At 39.5% G+C, this 22004-nt stretch overlaps 1 protein-coding gene across 2 annotated transcripts in view; it reads right to left on the bottom strand.

The window, feature by feature from the left end:
• Positions 1–1822: 1822 nt before the first annotated feature.
• The window catches only part of LOC145410532 (uncharacterized), a 64786-nt gene continuing 44604 nt past the window's right edge, over positions 1823–22004 (bottom strand). For both annotated transcript variants that reach the window (XM_080280645.1, XM_080280644.1), the window contains one exon: positions 1823–1883. Coding sequence is in view for 1 of the 2 variants with exons in the window: in XM_080280644.1 (XP_080136770.1) it covers positions 1862–1883 (22 nt within the window). In the remaining variant the exon portion in view is untranslated. The remainder of the gene's footprint in view (positions 1884–22004) is intronic.

Below are 22004 nucleotides of genomic sequence, written 5' to 3'. Positions count from 1 at the left end.
GCAGTTTCACTGAGTTTTAGAAAGAAGTGCGAGATTGACAAGGGGAAAGTATGTGAGTGAAGTGAAAGGGAGAGGTGGAGACTGAGGATGAGATGGAAGGATGGGATGGACAGGTGTATGATACATGAGGATGTAAGCTGAAGAAAGGGCATCCTGATGGCAGAGGACAGGGTAGCATGAAGGAGATTTGACAGTTACCACCCCTTATGGGACTGAGGCATCTGGCTACTGATAAACATAGATTATAAAGCTACTGATCAAATAAAGCTGTCTGGAGATAGCAAGAATAAACTTATCACAACAAAATACTACAAAAGCATACACAAGCATCATTATCTGTTGTTTTGGATCACTTTTAAGCCAACAACCCATTCAAACTGAAGGTTCCCCCCCCCCCAAATGAATGTAACTGTTTGGTGGTTTAATTCATTCATTTTAACTTGGCAGAGAGTTTTGTCCTTCTGCAGCACAATTCTCATAGCTTGACTGTTGAATAAGATAATACAATTGCTCTAAATCCTTTCTAGAGAACTTCTTCATGACTAGACCACATTGCAGTACAGTATGAATTTCCTGGTAACTCTCCACAATCAAGATGGAGAGATGGCTGGCAAATTTGGGCCACATTAAAGTGAAAAGAGGATACCTGGAACACAACAGTAGGATACAAATGGATCTGAATAGAACATAGAGACAGGCCATAACTCACCCAGACACAGGGGTTTTCCTGTACCTAAATAAATGACTGACCAAGTTAAGCAAAATAAATATCCATAAACCACCAACACTTGTTTATCATCATCATTCAGACCTCCTTTCCCACCTAGGGATGGGATGAGGTAGAGTCTAGAGCACAAGAAACAAAGCTTGACAGAATGAGAACATTTGTTTAAACTTTGATAATTTACTCACAAAACAACTGAACCTTTATACTTCTTAATGTAGTGATCCTGAGGAGACTAAAGGCAGCATTTTCAGTGGCTCTGGTGACTTCTTAACATCTTTTCCTTAGTTGTTCTATTCTCCACCAAATCTCATTATCCTCTTGTAAGGTGTTCAATATGAACTAGGTTAGTACTAGTTGTTGCTACTCTTGTAGCCTCAGGAATTGGACATAAACCAAATGGACTGCAGGCTGAAAACTCTCTCCTCCTGCAGTTGACAAGTTCACCATTCTCCTATTGGGAGACTGGGAGGGACCTGAGCAGTTTTTATATAACCAAGCAGCTCTGCCACTCAGTTATATCAGTGCCACTACTGGAAGGCACCCCTCTTCAGCACCATGTTGATATTAAAACAGTATAAATAACATGCAAGGAAATGTTAGGATACAATGTGCAAAATAAAACTACTATGCAGGGGATGCTATGAAGTTATCTGTGCCACTCTTGGGCCTACATTCTCAGCGATTATGGAGGATCCCCAGCACCTCCTCCTTACCAGCTTATTTCTGCATATGACACACTAATATTCTCTAATGTGTTATTCATGATATATGTGTAGATATTACCAAGATTTGCAAAACTACCCATGCAAGACAATATCAAGGTGCAGCATTTCATAATAAATCATTGAAGAAGTGTGTGTGCTGGAGGGGGATGCCTTCATGCAGTGGCACCAATATAGACAAGAGATGGAACTGTCCATCATACAAACATCCCTCAATTCCCTACCTATCCCCCACAAGGAGGAAAATGGGCTATGGGAAAGGTAAAATTCAGCCTGCAGTCCTCTAGGTTCATGTCCAGATGAGCCTGGGACCACAGCAACAACAGTAAGGAAAAGGTGCCAGAAAGCCTCATAAGTCCACAAGAATATGGACCTTACATACAGGCTGCAATGTCACGCACATGTCGTGATGTTACATGTGCACCGTCTCCTGCCTGTGGAGAGAGAAGTGCATACGGTTACACACAGGACAGTCAACACCTTCACCACAGGGACATCTTTATTCTTGCTGCCAGGAGATGATTTTACTATGTTTAAGAGTCTGAGTCGGAGAGAAAGCAGCCTAGATGTATCCAGAGATGGTTTGGCCATACGGAGAATGAAGAATAAGAGACTGACTAGGAGAGTCTATGTAGGTGAGGTGGAGAGGTATATGGATGAGGGTGGTGTGAACTGGAGGTAGGGCAGCCTGACGGCTTAGGACAAGGTGGCATGGAGCTGATATGCTTGTGGCTGGCTCCTCTGGGATTAAGGCATAAAGTTACAGATAGATAGGCATATAGACAGGGATAAACATATAGATATGTGGATAAACAGACAAGTAGGCAGAGGGGCACAGATAGATGGACACAGAGAGAGACAGATATACAGACAGACAGATATACTATATTGACAGAGGTGAGACTTCAAACATGAGGTGTTAGATACAACCTTATCATCCACCTCCACTGTAGTACTAGGCTATTACTCTGGGCAAAAATAAAATAATCTGGCAGCAGCAAGAATAAAACAACACATGACATCCCAGGGTTGAAAGGGAACTCATCTTTTTATCTCCACAATCTTTGAGCACAAATGAAGACTGCTTTGTACATGACATTACCCCCACAGACATGCACCCCACCTATTTGAGTTTGGGCACAGAATTATGGTTTTGGTTAATCTTTATTATTTATCTTTTCTACTTTTCCTTTTGTTTATGTTTTCACATTTTGTACACCATATTAAGCTGGTACAGTGAGAAACTTGGTTATGACTGATGATGAATAAGTCAGATCAAATCAGACCATATGATAACATTTTTCCTCTTAAGTAATATCCACGTTTTTGGAGGGCCAAAGTAGAGAGATATTTTCTATGATTTGGAAGCTAAATGAAGTGTCAAAAGTAACTATTTCAAGAACACTTGCTGAAAACTTCTGAGGGAAAAGAAATCTGAGGTGTGTTGTAAGATTTGTAATAATCTCTGTGAGCTTCAGATTGGACTTTGGACTTACTTGTGGCTGAGTTTCATGCCTAAGAGAACTGACTGTGTGGGTGGTTACCAAGCTTGTTGCAACACATCACTCCAGAAATTTTGTAATGATCTGTGTGAGCCTCAGTTTGTACATTTGGACTTACTTGTGGCTAAGTTTCATGCCTCAGGGAACTGACTGTGTGACTGGTTACCAAGCCTGTTGCCACACCTTGCTCCAGAAATTTGTTTGGATGTTTGTTGAGAGTGATTTCATGTACAAGCAGCACTATGTCATATAGAAATATGTGCAAGAAGGAATGGAACAGTGTACAGGCATAGGATTACATGATATGTACAGTGAAGTAAAAAACATGCAGGACACGATATCTCACTAATCCAGGTTAGGTTAATAAATCAGTACCTGCTGTAACCTTCTCCACTCCCTCAGAATACACCCTTATAGAAGCCACCTTAACCTGCTAACTTCACTCTCACAGTTCCAAACTCTCTCCCAATCTGAGGTGAAAACAATACCTCAAGTCACTCATGGTTACTCCTACAACTAAAGTGTGTTTGTCCTAACCTGACGAAGATTCCTAACCCCTTTCAACTCAGTTGATGGCCAAGGGTAGTCATATTGGACAGCTGATTTGACTAGTAACCAAGCAGACTCATTCCTACTTCAGTGCCAAGGCTCATCATACTTCATGCCACAGAAATTCAGCTTTCAAGTTAAGGAATGGCCCAGTTCTGTCAGGTGAAAACAAACTGACTATAACAGGGTACAGCCAAGGAAAAAATTTTGCCTAATATTTTACCTCTTATAACTGCACTTTCTCCTGTTGTTACCATTATCATTCCAAAGTTGAGAGAGGTATGTTTCTCTGCCCACAGATAAATCTCTACACTATGATGTGTCAAGGAGGTAAGTGATGTACATGTTCCAACTGTGAGGCAGATGCAGTGGAACAGCAGATTAACTTTTGTCCCTGACTGTATAGTAACTCTCTTCATGCAAGAAACCCCCTCCCTCCTTTTTATGAACGTAGTCAGGTCAAGACTGTCTTTAATGTCATTACATGCAAAAATTTCACTGTTATATTGTCTGGCCTATGCTGAAGTTTATTTATCCATGTAATTTTTGAACTTATCTTTAATTCAGATATCCATTTCTTCATGAACATTATAATACATGCTACTGTACACTATGCACACTTCTGGCAAAAGACATCAACTTACTGTATATCTTGAATTCATCACACAATTTTTTATGTAATAAAAATTACTTTTAAAGAAAACTTGTTGGAAAATGTGAATAAGTTGTATGAGTTGTTGTCGATGTTGTTGTTGTTGTGACTCCTGGTTCATCTGGATGTGAAATCCAGCAGACTGCAGGCTAATGTTACTGTTTTCTTGCAGTCCACAATTCTCCTTTTGGGGAATATGAAGGGAGTGTTGGAATGTTTGTATAACCGGGCAGTAGAGCCATCTAGTTATTTTAGTGCCACCAAGTGAAGGCATCCCTCTCCAACATGGAGTTCAGATGGTGATGTATGCATGTGTGTAATTGCACTGCAATCTCCATGAGGCTACCATGTCAGGGTGCATAGATCAAGCAGTACACTATGCTGTATGGCAAGACATTAAGAATACATTAAGCTAAAGTTTTTTGGTGATACTGAAGATGAAGAAGATAGTCACATAGCACTGGGTCATACCCTAAGTGGCTTTAGAGATCTCATAGTAATCTAGCAATTAATTGTGCATATTACACCCCAGTATCATTTTGCATGTTACTGATGAGAACTAATTTGTTATTAAATGACAAAAATAACATAGAAGCTAATGTTATGGTGTACTGGTAATATGTAAAGGGAACTGCGAAGGAAGATGTGCTATGAAACCTCCTATGCCACTTAATACATCAAATATGTATCTGTGTAACTGCAGGCCCACCACTGCAGTTCAGTCTCTCAGATTAACCCCATGAATCTCACGATGTATTCTTTACTATACTGTATTCTATTTCCTTTAGACAATTTTAGTCAGGATGGACTTTTTGGACTGAAAGGGTCAGATATCATATTCACTAACCCTTTAAAGTCTTTCAGCCTGGTGATGCATTTATTTTCTTCTTGGTATTTTTTGATAAATATAGTAAATTCAGCTTTGGAGAAAATTTTCAGACTGGAGAGAATAGATCAAGCCTTCATATACCCTTTCAATACAAAAGGTATGCCCCAAAGTTGAACAAAATTGTCCAGAAAAGGATGAATAAATTATCTATCTTTCTATCTATATATTATACACACACAAACACACAGGGTGTATGTATCATTGGACTGAAAAGGCAAATCTAAGAGGCTTTTCTTAAAATGAATAATATGAAAGCAACACAAATAAAGTAAAAAACTATATCATCATATTTAAGGAGCTAATTATTTCTGTGCTATAAAGAATGAAACATGCTACACCCATTCTGCTCTAACTTGGTCTAAAACTGTGATCTACTGTATCTTAAATTTTGAGTTGTAGCAATAGATTAACACTAGAATATGATGCTAGTCACAAAGAAGTACTCTGGAAAGGATGCAGAGCCATGATATTGTTTTGTTATCGAGTTATGCAAAAAAAAAAAAAAAAAAGCTACACGGGGACAAAAATCTGGACTAAGTTAGTGTAAAGAGTATGGCACTATAACGGAAATGGTTGAAAGGGTAGTCATGTTTGAATGTTCCCCCATGTTAGTTCCATCTTGCTTATGTCATCCTGTAAACATACTGTACACAACATACACACACACACACAAACACACACACACACACACAGTATATACCTGTACAATATAAACGACATTATAAAAGATGGTGTGCAGTGTAACACACTACCACACCTCACACCAAAACACCTCCTATCTTCTGCACTAAGACATGTCTTATATCCTGTATACATTATCTATCCACCTATCAGTACATTTATCTATATACACTACATTTACATATTAGCAACATATATCTATATACTTCATATATATATATATATATATATATATATATATATATATCCATCCATCCATCATGCAATCCTACATTGCCCCGTGAGGAGCGTAGGAGCCCGGGGTTAGGCAATTGGTCCCGACATTTAAGATGAGAGTGAGATATATATATATATATATATATATATATATATATATACTGTATATACTGGTATATATGTATATAGAAAGTACATTGCTAATGGCTACTATCACATTAATGTAAGAAAACTATCCAACACCGTAGAAAGCACACCTACAAGAAAATCTGCCTTTAAGTTCTCCATAAAAAAAAAAACAAAAAAAAAACTACTACAGCGCATAATTTTGATGTGTTGTCAGTAAAATAAATTATATATTAGTGGCATGACATCATTCTCAGCATGAAGCAACGTACTGTCAGGGATAAAAGTTTGCCAAATTTTTCACCTCTTCTACTTGGCACTTTTCTCTCCTGTCAAATGTTCCTAGGATGAGAGAGACTTGGCATGTTTCTCTGTGCAAAGGTGATTCTCTTTAATGTGATGTGTCATGCAAGAAAGTAATGGGCATGTCCTACTTGTAATGCAGATGCAGTGGAAGTGTAGGCAAACTTTTGACCCTAACTGTCACCTTTATTAATGATAAACAGGGCAGGTTAGCATTAAAACATACAGATTGGTTTTGTATGACACATTTCTGTAACTAAGACCCACATTCTCGGTGGCATGGGAGGCTTCACAGCACATTTTAGTTATTTATTTTGCATACTACACCTTAATATCCTTCTTCATGCTCTTTACATCGCTTTAATATCGACATATGTCACATAAAGAACTTATGATATTAAGGTGCAATGTACAAAATCTACTGCTGGAAAAGTGGTGTTATGAAATTTCCAAAGCCACATAGATTATGGCCAATAAACATGCAATGCAAAAAGGCTCAAGCATCATGCTCCATAATAAACAGTGAATATTATGGCATAAATATCAACACAAAATACACTTACGGTTTATTTCATGAGCAGTGGACATATAACCTGCTTTTGTATGGCTTAAAAAATTACTTTCTTTCTTATAAGACAGCTGCAGATATGTCAGGGAAGTTGAATCTGTAGACACAGGCTTGCACACAATATGAGAAAACGAGATATGGACAAAGTACATTTAAAAAATACAGTGAATCACCATTTCTGGATATATATGTCCGTTTTCAATGTAGTATGGGTAAGATAGGTTCACCAGATAGCACTCCTTCATCTTGCTCTATTCTTTGCTAGCTCTCTAGTAATAATTCTAGTTCCAAGGTCAGCACACACCACCTCATCCCATATAATCCTTGGTTTACCCCTCTTTCAATTGCCTGTGTATTTCTACCTCATTCTCCTTGGGTCCATCCTTTCAACATGACCAAACCATCTAAATCTCTTCCTCTTTGCTTTCTCTCTAATGATTTCCACTGTCCTCATTTACAATGGTTTCTTTACTAAGATGGTGAAGCATTACCATCTTTTCTTCACATATTGTTTATGGGACTGGATGATGGATGGATGTAGGGATTATTATAAAATTATTCCGAGGTAATTTCAAATTCTGAGCATTTAATCCCTCAATCATGAACTCAAAGCATTTCTCACGGTCATTTATTAGTAGTGACGTGAAAGCAAGTGGCAAGTAGGAAGACTGCTGGGCATTAGGGACTGGGCTGTGAAGCCTACTCTCTGAAGCTGATGATGATGATTATGAAAGTAGTCTACCTTTGTGTTTTTCCTATCCCGTTTCTATGAGTCCACCCACCCTTTAGCAATACAGTAGTTAGTTGTGGTATGATCCCTACAGCTTATCTCAAAGATGTTCAGCCCCTTGTGCTTTGGATTTTTTCATTTCATTTTTGCTTACTTGCCTGAATGTTATTTTAAGACTACATATTTTTCAACCCTGTATTCTCTACAGTCTTCCTTCCTTCAGTACAGTACCAATACAAAATAAAACTAAAAACAATTCACTATGCCCACACTAATGCAGCCATCCATTACACAACACGTTGAACTCAGGTACCTCACTATCACAACACAGTCTATCAACATAACCTCAACAAAGATCTCGGGAGCATCTGACTGAAGTGGCTGGTTTTCTGTGGTCCAATGGGTTAACATCCAGATGAGCCTGGTGTTGCAGCTATTGCTAGTATGACCATGCTACTATTATCATGGGGTTGCAAGATTTCCTAGCACCTCTTCACTAAGGTTACCTTTTTCCTTTATTACATTCTGCCCATTGAATAATAATTTTGTGTAATTTGCAAAAGCTCTCTAGTACTGTACAGGCTAATGAAGGCAACAGTCCCCTTCCAGCCTGAAACGTCTTATACATACATACATCATCTAATCCTGGGTTGCCCCATGATAGGTAGAATAAAATAATTTGAAGGCATCAATAAGGTAATTCTGAGAGTTAATCTTTTGTGTCCACCTTAAATGTTACAGTATTTGTCTTTGTAAGACTGACCTATAGTTGTCTATCTTCAACTGGTGGAGATTTTTGTTTGCAGCTTTCCAATAGCTCAAAGGCAGAGTAAGTCGAAACAGTACTACAATACTACTTCCTATTCACTGCACTTGATGACAAGAATAAAATTCTAGTGTAATATCTTGTTGCAGCTCAGTATTATTCAAGATGCTGAGATAGCAATTTTAGGCCATTTTAACATGGAGAGAGCACAGTTTGCAAAACAGATATGAATACTAACATACTATGTGCAGAACTAAATTGTCAAGGAAGAAGTGCCTTCTAACATAAGTTTTGTATTATTCTTGATTCCCCCCCCCCCTTTTTTTTTTAACTAGAGGGATTAGATACAACCTTCATTAACTCTTCACTTCTAAGGAGTTCTCCCAACTTAAAGGAAACTGTCTGGTAATAAAAATGAAAAAATCAATCAATCAATAAAAATACAACCAAAACTTTGTCAATAAAGGGGAAACCTTCCAAATTAGTGGGACTACATACAAGTACAACCTTCATTAACTTACGTACAAGTACAGCTTTCATTAACTCCCTTAAGTGTTAGAGGACATTCCTAAGTTGAGTAAACTTGTATGGTATAGTCAGCTTGTTTTCACGTGAAGGAAATTTGCCACTCCACAACATGAAAATTATAGTTTATGGTTGCATGAAGTTGGATAAGCCTTAGTAGTGAGGTAGGAACTAGTCTCCTGACCCTCCATTCTAACGAAATCTGGCCACCAATTGAGCTGAAAGGGTTAAGGGATTTTTCCAGGGTTAGAACAAATGCACCACAGTAGAAAGAAAGCATGTCATCAGATTGAAGGAGTTAACCTACCATGTGGAAACACATTGCACTCCTTCATGTGATGTGCTGTGCTGTACTGATGTAGTTCTGGAACACTCCCTATGCTCTTCTCATTCACTATACTCATTTCTAACTCTCCCTCTAACCCAAAGGAGTTATCTTTACATTTGTTCCTTTAGGATTTCATTTGGTATTCCACTAATAACTTTTGTCTCGCTTTAACTGTATTGTTTCTGGCTCATGGTCAACCTCTGTCATCATCATCATCATCATCATATTGCACTAATCCAACATGCTCCAAAGGTGGTTAATATTCATCAATACCATAATTATAAACATCATCACCAATCATCACTGTCATAACTCAATATTCCACTACTATATAGGATGAGTTGGGGTGCCCATCATCCACTCACTCAGTGTAGTAGTACAGGTACTCTATTTCAGGGTAGCTCTACTGTACATGGTGTGGCAAGCCAAATGATTTCCTGTAAACCAGGATATCATTTAATATGCCGGGCAGTAACCTTATAACCAACAAATGCATGTTCCCTATGTGTCAACAAGTGGTTTGGCAGAGGGTTAGTGCCCCTCTTCGGAAAACAACGAACTAAAACTACAAACAAGGAGCCTCGGACCAGGACTGACAAACAGGTGACGATCAAGGACCGAACAAAGGACATGGTACCGATTGCAACATGGAATGTAAGGGGTGCGAGCGATGAGGTGAAAGACAGAGATTGTCCAGGTGCTTGAGGGTGCAAAAGTGGATGTATGTGGACTAACTGAGACTAAATGAAGAGGTAAGAGTGTGATAAGGTGGAAGTGTGGATGGGGTATACAGTATGTGTGGGAGTAGGTGAGAATGAGAGGGCAAATGAGGAAGTAGGTATTGTTGTGCAAGAGATGGAAGGAGAATATAAGACAGCATGAATCAGTTGGTTCAGAGATTGTGTGGGCAAGACTGAAAATAGGATTACAAATGTGGGTGACTGTGTGTGTATATGCTAACACAAGATGGTGCAAGCAGAGTGAAAGAAGACTTCTGGGCAAAATGTGGAAGCATGCACGGAAAAGTCTGAAAGGAATGAGAGAGTGTTTTTCATTGGAGATATGAATGGAAAAGTTGGGAATGTGAATGTGGATGGAGTGGTTGGTGAGTGAGGTATGCCTGCAAAAGTGGATGAGAATGGCAGTGCCCTAGTGGACATTTGTGCAGAGAGGAAGTAGTCCATACAAGGAGGGTAGAAAGGTTATAAGAGGATGGACAAAGGGCAGAATATCAGTGAAAAGTGGAGGAGTGATTGGGTAAATATGATTTGGTGCAGATGGAGGTGGAAGGTGTGTGCAAGATATTCCATCCATCCATTCATTATCCAATCCTACATTGTCCCATGAGGAGCATAGGAGCCCAGGGCTAGGCAGTTGGTCCTGACATTTAAGATGAGAGTGACCAGCCTCACTGACCCCTGAGTGGCATTACATGAGCAATCAACCTCAACCATCCCTTGGATATAAACCTTCATTGGTTCAATCCGATTGGAGCACAATAATTACCCACTAAACCACCAGGTGCCAAAATTTGGTTATATGGTTACCACCCACTGTAGTAAATGGGTGCAAGATATTCACAGAAGTAATCTGTGCAGCATGTGGGATGGTGTGGAGTGAAGAGAACACAATAGAGGATGCAAGGAACGGCACGGTGGAATGAAGCGATGAGACAAGCTGTGGTGCAAAAGAAGAAAGCATACAGTGAATGGATGGCAAGCAGAGGCATGGAGGAAGTTGAGAGACGGAAGAGAGAGTTATCTGTAGAAAGGAACAGAAAGGTGAAAAGATTAGTAAGATAACAGTGGATGAGGAATTTGGAAGGAATTTGAGTGTAAAGAGGAGGGAATGTAAGAAAATGTTCTGGATGGAGGTAAAGAGAGTTAGGGTGATCAAGAAGTTAGTACGGGAGTGAAAGATAAAAATGGTAGATTGCTAGTGAAGAAGGGAGAAAAAGTGAGCAGATGGAGAAAACAATATAAGGAACTGTTAAACATAGAGAATAAAAGTAATGTGAGTATAAATGGCTGGGAGAAGAAGGTAGGTGAGAATGTAGGAAGAGATAATTAGGATGAAAGTAGTGGAAGTACTGAAGAGAGTCAAAATGGGGGATTGCCCCACGAACTGATGGAGTGTGAGAAGAAATGATGAAACATGGGGGAGATAGTAGCAGAATGAATATGGAAGATGTGCAGATTGGCCTGGGAGGAAAGTAGAGTCCTGGAGAATTGGAAGTCAGGTATAATTACTCCCCTGTACAAAGGAAAAGGGGAAAAAGAAGAGTGTGGTAATCATAGGGGCATTTGTCTTCTTAGTGTAATAGGAAAAGTACTGTATATGCTAGGATTCTTACTGACAGAGTTTGGGAAATAACAAAGGAATTAGTTGGAGAAGAATAGGGAGGTTTTAGGAAGGGAAAAGGTTATGTAGATCAGATAATCATCCTTGGATCTTTAGTGGAAAAGTTTCTAAAGAAGGGAAAGAAGCTGTATGCAGCCTTCATGGATTTGGAAAATGCATGCCAGAGTGGATAGACAAGGAATGTGGAAAATATTAAGAAAATATGGAGTAAATGGGAAGTTGCTGAATGCCATGAAGAGTAAATATGAGGGTGCTAAGGCTGCAGTGCATGTGGATAATGAACTGAGTGAATTTTCCTATCTGAATGTTGGATTGAAACAGCGATGTGTCACATCTCCATGGTTGTTCAATCTGTATATGGATGAGGTTATAAAAGAGATACACGGTAGGGCAGTGGATGTTGGAGCAGCTGTGATGAGAGAGGGCATTTGGAAACTCCCTGTACTACTGTTTGCAGATGATACTATATCGTTAAGTGAAGATGAAGAGGAACTAGGCTTGGTGAATGAGTTTGGGAGAGTGTGTAGGAAATGAAAGCTAAAGGTGAATGTGGGGAGGAGGGGAGGAGTAAAGTTATGGTCTTGGAGAGAAATGAAGTGGCTGAATGTACAGTGAGGCAGGATGATGAGGAAATGAGAAATGCGAGTGCATTTAACTACTTGGGTAGTACTATGAGTAAGGATGAATGTTTGGAGGATGAAGTGCTTGAAAGGGTACATCAAGGAAGAAAGGTTGATGATTCTTTGAAAGCAGTAATAAGAAGTAATGAAGTGATCATGAAAGTAAAAAAGTCACTGCATGATAGTATTGATACCAACTTTAATGTAGGGAAACGAAGCTTAGACCTTGTTGGATGGACACAAGTCAAGAGTGAGAGCAGTGGAAATGAGTTATCTGAGAGGTGCATGTGGAGTTACAGGGAGAGACAGACTTACAAATGAGGAAGTGAAGGGGCATTGTGGTGTGGATGTGAATGTGATAAAAAGAACTGGGAGAAATACACTAAGGTGGTTTGGACGTGGAGAGGATAGAGTGAGAGACTAACAAGAAGAGTGTATGCGAGTGAGGTGGAGGAGGGGAGGGAGGAGAGGCCGAGGATGAGATGAAGCGATGGAGTGGAGAGGTATATAAGAGAGCAGGGTGTGAGTTGAGGGGAGGGCAGTGATGTGGTAGGGACAAGGCAACATGGAGGCATTTTGTTTATGGCCACCCCTTACAGGATTGAGGTGCCTGGAAATTGACAGATAGATAGATGACTCTGTAACTATAAAAAAAAAAAAAAAAAAAAAAAAAAAAAAAAAGCTTTTAACAGTGTATAAAAGTAGGAAAAAGCATTACATACACTTAGGTAGACAATTAAGTGTCCAAAGAAATGGCAGAACTATTACTAGATGTATGTTGTGGCTAGTGGCACTCTCCATTCACTCCCTCAATATAGTGGAAACTTAAGGTGACTCTGCACTGAATAACAAGCTAACTGGTTCCCTGTAATCCAGGACACCATTTACTGTATTATGTTGGGGGGTAATTACACAACCAAATGATGCCTGGTGGTCTACTGGGTTAAGGCATTCCATCCAGGTGGGGCCAGTAAAGTTTACATTCAAGAGGTCATTGCAATTTACTGTTTACATAATACCACCGAGGGATGAATGAGGCTGGTCACTCTCACCTTAAATGTTGGGACTGAGTGGCCAACCTCTGGGTCCCTATGTTCCTGATGGTGCAAAGAAGGACTGGATGATGTGTGTGTGTGTGTGTGTGTGTGTGTGTGTGTGTGTGTGTATGTATGTATATATATATATATATATATATATATATATATGTGCATAACTAGAGGTATTACTTGAGAACTGGCAGAGAACAGAGCACGGTGGAGTGCTATCAGGTGAACCTATTAGACCCATGCTACAAGGAAATGTAAATCCAAAAATGATGATGATAACTGTTATTCCTAGTTCCAATGCTTGCCTTATTAGGTGAACAAACAGGATGTTCAGTTACCTAGTTTATTGAAAGGCATCCAAGCACCATAGTACAACCTCTAGGAGATAGTATATATCCTCTACAAGATAATAATATACCTTTTTGTATATATAGGTGTGCAGGGTAGAGAAATCCTTAAATATAGGAAGAGGAATTTGATTCAAGCACCCAGAAATAAAATGCAGAAAAAAAAAAAAAGACCACATCCTGCCCTGCTGGATATCTTATGTTTTTATCCTACTGTACCTGGGGCAGTAGCATCCTTATTATGTGATGACAAATGGTTAAAATGACACTGGTACAGTAAAATGTCTCACACTGGGCAAAGGATCAAGTATCTGTTAGAAATGAAGTAGTCTGAAATTACAGATGGATTTGACATACAGTAAACTCACCAACACAGTACTGAACAGCCACAAACTCACCACATCTGTGTGAAAAATGGCCACCTTACACACCTTATCACAAAAGGATATGTGGCTATACACAGATAACCAATTTCATACTGTATATGTTAACATGCAATCCCATACTGTGAGGTATAGCAGTCAGATGCAAAGTTACTGCTGCCCACAACTTAATGCCCTTCAGTCTGATGATGCATTTTTCCATTTTCTACTTGTTATATCCAGATTCAACTTGGGACAGCTTTCAGAATGGGAAAAGATAGATAAAGACGTTACTAACATCTTCATAAAAAGACATTTAGCCTGAGCTGAATAAAAAGTCTGTAAGTGGAAAAATATGTCACTGGATTGAAGGGGTCAGAGTGTAGGTGACCACTGGCAACCTGTGCTCCTTGTGGCATGATATCATTAAAACAAAAATTCATCTGCATTTTGGGACTTAAAACCATCGGACAAACGTGTCCTTCACAACCCGCCATTTCTCGTATGCTCAACAAAATTATCTGGTGGTGGCAAGAATTATGGGATAGATGCTGTTGCACCAACAGGGTCAAGAGTGAAAAGAAAATAATCATCATCATCATTGTTATCATCATCCTGTTCCCTCATAGAACCTCTCCCCCCCAAAGGAATGGCCAAGACAGAACTACCTCCAGGCTACTCTGTCCTCACATACTTCTATCACTCTCAAACAATCCTCCTCCTCTCTCATCAAAGTTGTTCAACATATTTTCTGGTCGAGAGGTATATGAATGAGGGTGGAGTGAGTGGGAGGAAGGGCAGCCTGATGGTAGAGGACAGGGTAATATGGAAGCAGTTTGTTAGTGGCCACCCTATATGGCTTTCCTGGTTACATGTTAGATTATCAGAGACACTTTACTGTACCAGGACAGAACACTGCTGTAAGCCATATTACCAAAACTGAGTGCAAGAAGGTGTAAATAAGGTCCTACTTTATGATGATCATTTATGTCTGGTCATGTGGAGGGTAAGGAGAATGAAAAACTGACTAACTGAGTGTATGTGAGTGAAGCAGAGGGGATAGGGGGAGGAGGAGACTAAGGATGAGATGGAGGGAAGTAAAGAGATCTATGAGAGAGGGCAGATAAATGGCAGAGGACAGAGCGACATAGAAGTGATTAGTGTGTGGCCACCCCTTATGGGACTAAGGCATCTGGTTGTAGATGAGCAGACAGATTAACACCAGCAACTGTTTGATGTGATCAGCTTGCATCTTTCATTACGGAGTGCCGTAAGCAACAATATATAAGGGTCAGACATATCCTATCATCATCACATGATTCAGAAATAACTATGAAACTTGACAGCTTGTTCACACCCCGGCGCACTCAGTTTTAACATCATGACTCTAAGAGTGCAGAGGCAAGCATATAAAAAACAAAGTGCTAGTCGTGAGAACACTGTTTGGTAGACATACTGTACAACAACTATGGTCTGTTCACTTTAACTAGACATAAAATTGTCATTCCACCATCTTGGATGCTGAGTTGTTAAAAGAGATTAATACTGGAATATGGTGCTAGTTATGAAGCAGTGCTATGGCACTAAAAAAGCAAAAGAATTTCTGCCTAGTTAATGTGAACGAATTGTACATCAAATAAAATGCAAACAAATACCCAAAAGCTCTGATTTTTTTATTATGTAGTTTCAATAATTTCAATCCTATTTCTGACCAGGAATGGGTTACAAATCCAACAACATTCTACCTTCAACACAACTTTTAGTATGAATAATGAGCAAAAAACATGTAACCTAATTCAGTGTAATGTCTTGTTAAATTATAACTTGCTTACCACCAGGTTTTTTCAATCAGCTTAGCAAAATCCCTTCATACTGAAGCTCAGAAACTCTCTACTAATGATGACAGCAACAGCAATATAATGAGTTAATCTTTTTCATAGTCTATTCTTGTTACCTCCAGGCAATTTTACCCTATAACATATGACAATACAAATTTTCATATTTAGTTACTGGAGTCAGAGGGTTTTGCTCAATTCATGAAGGACCTTTACTTGATGATGTGTCACTCTGGGCCATATCTATTTCCTCCAGGTTCGAAAGTGTCTCTGAGTGAAAGATAGTATACTAGTCTGAAGATAGCAGAAACAGTATGAGTAGTTGCAACCCCAGACTTGTCTGGAGGCAAACCTGGTGGACTGCAGGTTGAAACTCCTCTTTACCTGCAGTCCATCACCAATAATAATAATAATAATAACAGGGAGTGGACAGTGTGAAAACTGCATAAATAAGCAGCTCCACCACCCGGCCATACTGATGCCACCAGAGGAAGGCATCTCTCTCCAGTGAAGGGGTTAAAATGAAGTTTAAAAAGCCCTCATACTGAAGGGGTTGATTCAGTATGGATTAAATGTTGCTGTATTGTGCTATATTCTCTGCATCAGTATACTGTATAGGGTATAATACAAGATTTTTGAGAAACTTTAGGAGGCAATTTTATGGCTAATTTTTAATGTAAAAATTCTAAATCAACATGGATTCAATTCTCAACTAGATAAGCCTCGTGAAGTACCAAAAAAAAAAATTTTTGTGGGACACCTTGTACAATGGTATATAAATTGGCTTATGAAAAAAGGCAATTATGAGCACAAAAACCTACACAAGAACCTTATCATTAAACAACTAAAATAACTAATAATTCAAAACATTCTAGAGTGAGTTGTATTCCAGGCCACACAGAAGGGTTCACAGCATATATACCTTGGTGATTTATGTTGTATAGTAACATCTCAGTAGCCTCATTTATGTTACTGACACAAGCCAAGTCAATATTCAGGCAATAAAAAATAGCATATGAATCAGTACAGTATAATACATGACTGTATTCTAGTTGTTAAAGTAGGATTTGTAGCACTTCATAATAATAATAATAATAATAACAGTAGCACTGGTGGTGGCAGAAGCAGCAGCAGCAGGAGTAAAAGTAGTAGTAGCAGTAGTAGTAAAAGTAGTAATAATAATAATAATAATAATAATGAACTGAATACTATCTGAAACACATTTGAACTCTTAATAACATAAAATGGGAGAAATAAATGCCACTGTTGTGATAATAGTTGCATGTCCCTGGTACCTCTAGCAATTCTAAGTTGAGAGATTTCTGAAATATCATGATATTATACATAACTACATCTGTAGATTGGGGGGGAAGTGGCAAATCAATTTCATAGGAAGCAATGACAATATTACACAATTTTTCTTTAATTTAAAGAGGACTCAAAAACAAAAAAGGATATTAAAAAAAGCTACTTAGCCACTCACAAAAAGGGCATTCACATTTTACCCCCTCTGAGATGCAGAAGCCCAAAGATAGGATATGGTAGCCTTGAAAATTTAAGGGTAGATGATCAACCTACTTCCCTTTGTGGCATTACATGATCACAAAGCCTCCAGCCACCTTTTGTGGACAGTATCCATTCAAGGGTATCACTCCAAATGGGGCATTCTATCCACCAGACCACCAGGTGCAGAGAGGAAGAGATAATAAGCACACACTGAACTTCTAAGTACAATTTCTTCCATTAGAACAGCTGACAACACTGTGAACTCAAGACCCCTTCCCAGAAAGTTACAACAGTTTCACATACAAAGTGGAATATCTACCTATCAACCAATACTCTATTACTCCATAAGGAACACTGGGGCTCAGGGCTAGGTTATTCAGTCCCAACATTTAAGGCAAGAGCGACCAGTTGCTCTCCTGAGTAGCATTATGGCTTAACAATAATAAATACTAGATGGGCTTAAATGTAAGAACAAGTAATTTACTGACTCCCATCATCATCATCATCACAGTGGCCTTTTTTCCTCATTAAGGATGGAATGAGGTAGGATCCAGAAACAAGGATAGAGAAGTATGAAAGTAAGAGAACTAAGATTGTCTTCCTGGCTGTATTTCTCACCTAAGAATGGGGTGAAGTAGGATCTAAAACAAGGAAAGTCAATGTCTACTTGTAGAATGTGTTCCAGTACATTAGAACTCTTCTCTTACAACTGGTACTTTAAATGTTAGAGAAATATTGAGATGGTTTGGCCATATGGAGAGGATGGGGAATGACAGAATGAATGGAAGTGTGTATGTGAGAGAGGTGGATGGGGAGTCCATGGATGAAATGGAGAGATGGCATGGAAATGCATACAAAAACGAGAAGGGTGTTACTTGATGAGACAACAGTCTGATGGCAGAAAGACAAGATGACATGGAAGCAATTTGTTTGTGCCGACCCCTTATGTGATTATGGCAGCTGATGATAGCCTGATAGACAAATAGATAAATAGACAGATCTATCTATTTATCTATTGTCAGATGCCTTAATCCTGTAAGCGGTGGCCACAAACAAATCGCCTCCATGTCACCACGTCCCCTGCCATTTCACTGCCCTGCTCCCAGCTCACACACCCCTCTCTCATATACCTCTCCACTCCATCCCTCCATCTCATCCTTGGCCTCCCCCTCCTTCTCCCCCCCTCCACCTCACTCACATACACTCTCCTTGTCAGTCTCTCATTCTCCATCCTCTCCACATGGCCAAACCACCTCAGTGTGTTTCCCCTAACACTTCCTATCACATCCACATCCACACCACAGCACTCCTTCACTTCCTCATTTGTCAATCAGTCTCTTCATGTGACTCCACATGCTCCTCTCAAATAACTCACTTTCACTGCTCTCACTCTTGACTTCTGTCCCTCCAACAAGGTCCAAGCTTCACTTCCATATGTTAGAGTTGGTATCACAATACTGTCATGTAGAAACTTTTTCACTTTCATGCTCACTTCCCTGTTTCTTATCACCGCTTTCAAGGAACCAGCAACCCTTCTTCCTTGCTGTACCCTTTCAAGCACTTCATCCTCCAAACTTCCATCCTTATTCATCACACTACCCAAATACTTTAATGCACTCACATTTTCCTTCCTCCTCATCCAACCTCACTGTACATTCACTGACTTCGCTTCTCTCGAAGACCATAACTTTACTCTTCCCAACGTTCACCTTCAGATTCCGTTTCTTACACACTCTCCCAAACTCATCCACCAAGCCTTGCAGCTCCCATTTGTCTTCACTTAACAACACAGATACTGTAGACAAATAAACAGACTTTAAACCGAAGGAAATAGGTAAACCAGTTTTATAGGTCTCAATGAAACCGTAAGTGGCAATAGTTCTGTAATTAACTAACGAACAGGCAAAATGCATTAGAAAAAGGGAACACATAACAAATACTTGCTGCATACAGTACTATATCAACTTTTCCCAAACAAACTGTACCAACTTTAACGTTTTTGTGGCCCAAGTTCATCTAATGTGAAATGGGAGGATTGCCGGCTGAAAATGCACTTCTGCAGTCCATTCCTTTCTTTCAGGGGATAGGGAGGGAGCAGAAGGTCATTTGTATAATTATAGAAATGGTACCTGCCAATGACATCCCGCTTCAGAATCATCACTGTAAATTAGGAAAGCTGACGAATTAGCTTTGTCGATACCAATGGAACTTTAACAGGCAATCTTTGTGCAATTTACTGTGGATATGACTGTTTGAATATGGACATGAAGAAAGGTAATATAAGACGGTTTACAGTATTACATAATTATTACTTTTTTCATTACTAACTTCAAGATTATTCGTATTCTTATTATTATTATTACTGTAATTATTACTACTGTTGCTATTATCACCATATCAGGTGCTAAATTACTAGACTCTTGACATTAAGTAATAAGCTACATACTTCCCTAAATGTTGCTTAACATCTTAACACAACCTAGGCTTGTACTCCAGGTGGGACTGAAATTTTGTAGCATCTCTTTCTTAGCAATTTATTTTGTCTATTGAATCTTAACACTGGCGCTGGCATTTGTTTTGCTTTGTTTATAAAGGCTTCAACATGCATGCATTAGCCACAGTGGCTCTCCACACTGACTGATCTCAAGCAGCCACTCTATTCAGTTCTTTATCCCTGAGGCCGCACAATAACATATCAGGGTGGGACAACTTTATGTGATGACACCAATATAACCAGGAAGCTTCAATGACTGATCATAAAAATATCCCTCACCTCCCTCCCTATCCTCCTAAAAGAAAAATGGTGAACTTCACGAGAGGGGCAACTTCAACCTGTAGTCCACTGGGCCCACATTCAAATGAACCTGTGGTTACTACTACTACTATGTACTACTACCTTAATATCCTCTTACATGTCATGGATGCAATGTCAACAGTATGACAATACAGTACAAGTAACAGAGAAGACTACATCATGGATAAAATGCAAAATAATTCACTAGGAAAAAATGTGCTACAATGTCTCCTATGCCACCTAGAATACAGCCCTCAAGTGTCATGTGAATCTTGAGCATGATAAATAACAAACATAAAGCCATAGGCAAAAATTCACAGACAAATCTCTGCTGGCATTTTGTCCTGCCTTCCAGTTTTCTCACTCCTCTCTAAAGGACATAAAGTATCCTCTCTTCACACAATCTTTTGTTCTGTGTTTCATACAGTGGCCTGCCCTTACTCACAGAACTGATATCCACGGTTTCAGTTACCTGTGGTCAACCGCGGTCTGAAAATATTAAATGGAATATTCCTGGGATAAAATTTTTTATAAATTTTAAATTGTGTGCCGTTCTGAGTAGCGCGATAAATTCTCACGCCACCCTGCTCCGTCCCACCCAGGATGTGAATCATCTCTTTGTCAAGCACATCCACGCTGTATACACTACGTGCCCATTGGTCACTTAGTAGCCGTCTCGGTTATCAGATCAACTGTCATAGTATCGCAGTGCTTGTGCTCGAGTAACTCTTATTTTACTTAACACCTAACTGCCAGGAGTCGGTTCGAACTGACGGCAAAAAGGCACCAGATTCCCGCCGGGTGTCAGTAGGAACTGACACTGTGTTTGTGCCACAGCTTGACGTGGCCTCCACTTTATCTCATCACCAAAAACTTGGGAGAGAGTTCAGCCAGCCGAGCCAACCACACCTTAGTCGCCTCTCTGACTCTGGCAGGTGTAAGACGATGTTTTCTTAATCTTCACATCTGGTTCCATTCCTGCCTCACGTAGACTTTTGCCTCATCCACCCTTGCCAAGCCCCTTTCCAGGGATACCAGGAAAGGGCTCAGTGATACTGACGAAGAGAGTGCCCTGGACACCACTGTATCTTGCTTAGCAATGGAGAAGTTATCACACTCACAGCAAAGCCATAGTCGGGGCTCCAGGTACATGCATGAACACATCCTACCTCTCACGCTACAAAATAGTCCTCTTCCTCACGTCCTTACTCATCAACATGACGACCTACAGACCAGTGAATACTTTCATTCGCAAGAAGAGTTGGTGAGTAATATGGTCTTTAGTTTGTTTCCAAGATATCAAGGTTTTAAAAGAGGCTGTTTTTGGAACAATTTCCATGCAGGGAGAAAGAACGCACTGTGGTGCGGTATAAAAAGCCCAGCGTTTCAGGGTTAATAATGGCCCCAAAGCACAAGAGTAGTGATGCAGTCAATTTGGATATGCTAAAGGGATGTCATAAAGTGCTTCCTTTAAGTGGGGTTTGGTACTATCAGCAGTTTCAGGTATCAACTGGGGGTCTTGGAATGTATCCCCCACGGATAAGAGGAGGCTACTGTATTGCCACACAGAAAAAATTGCTCATACAACACCTTCCTTTGCCACAGCTGGAAGAGAAGTGTTGGTGAGCCTTTACTCATGGCTGTATCTTAAACCTCGGGTATAAGAAATTAATACTGAAAATTCAAAGGAACTACTTACAGTGTATATGTAATGCTAAAATGGCCAGACCAATACACACAAACAAAAATATAATCCCAATAAGCAATGGACAAATAGATACTTGTATCTGGCAAAGCATTTAGCAATAAAACATCATGGACAAAATAAAGCTGAGCTTAACTCTACCAT

This window comes from Coenobita brevimanus, chromosome 86 (genome assembly GCF_032717465.1).
Source record: "Coenobita brevimanus isolate Jiangsu-jjx chromosome 86, ASM3271746v2, whole genome shotgun sequence".
Lineage (NCBI taxonomy): Eukaryota > Metazoa > Arthropoda > Malacostraca > Decapoda > Coenobitidae > Coenobita > Coenobita brevimanus.
Note: the sequence above shows the minus strand (reverse complement) of the source record. Positions and strands in the feature narration are given on the sequence as shown.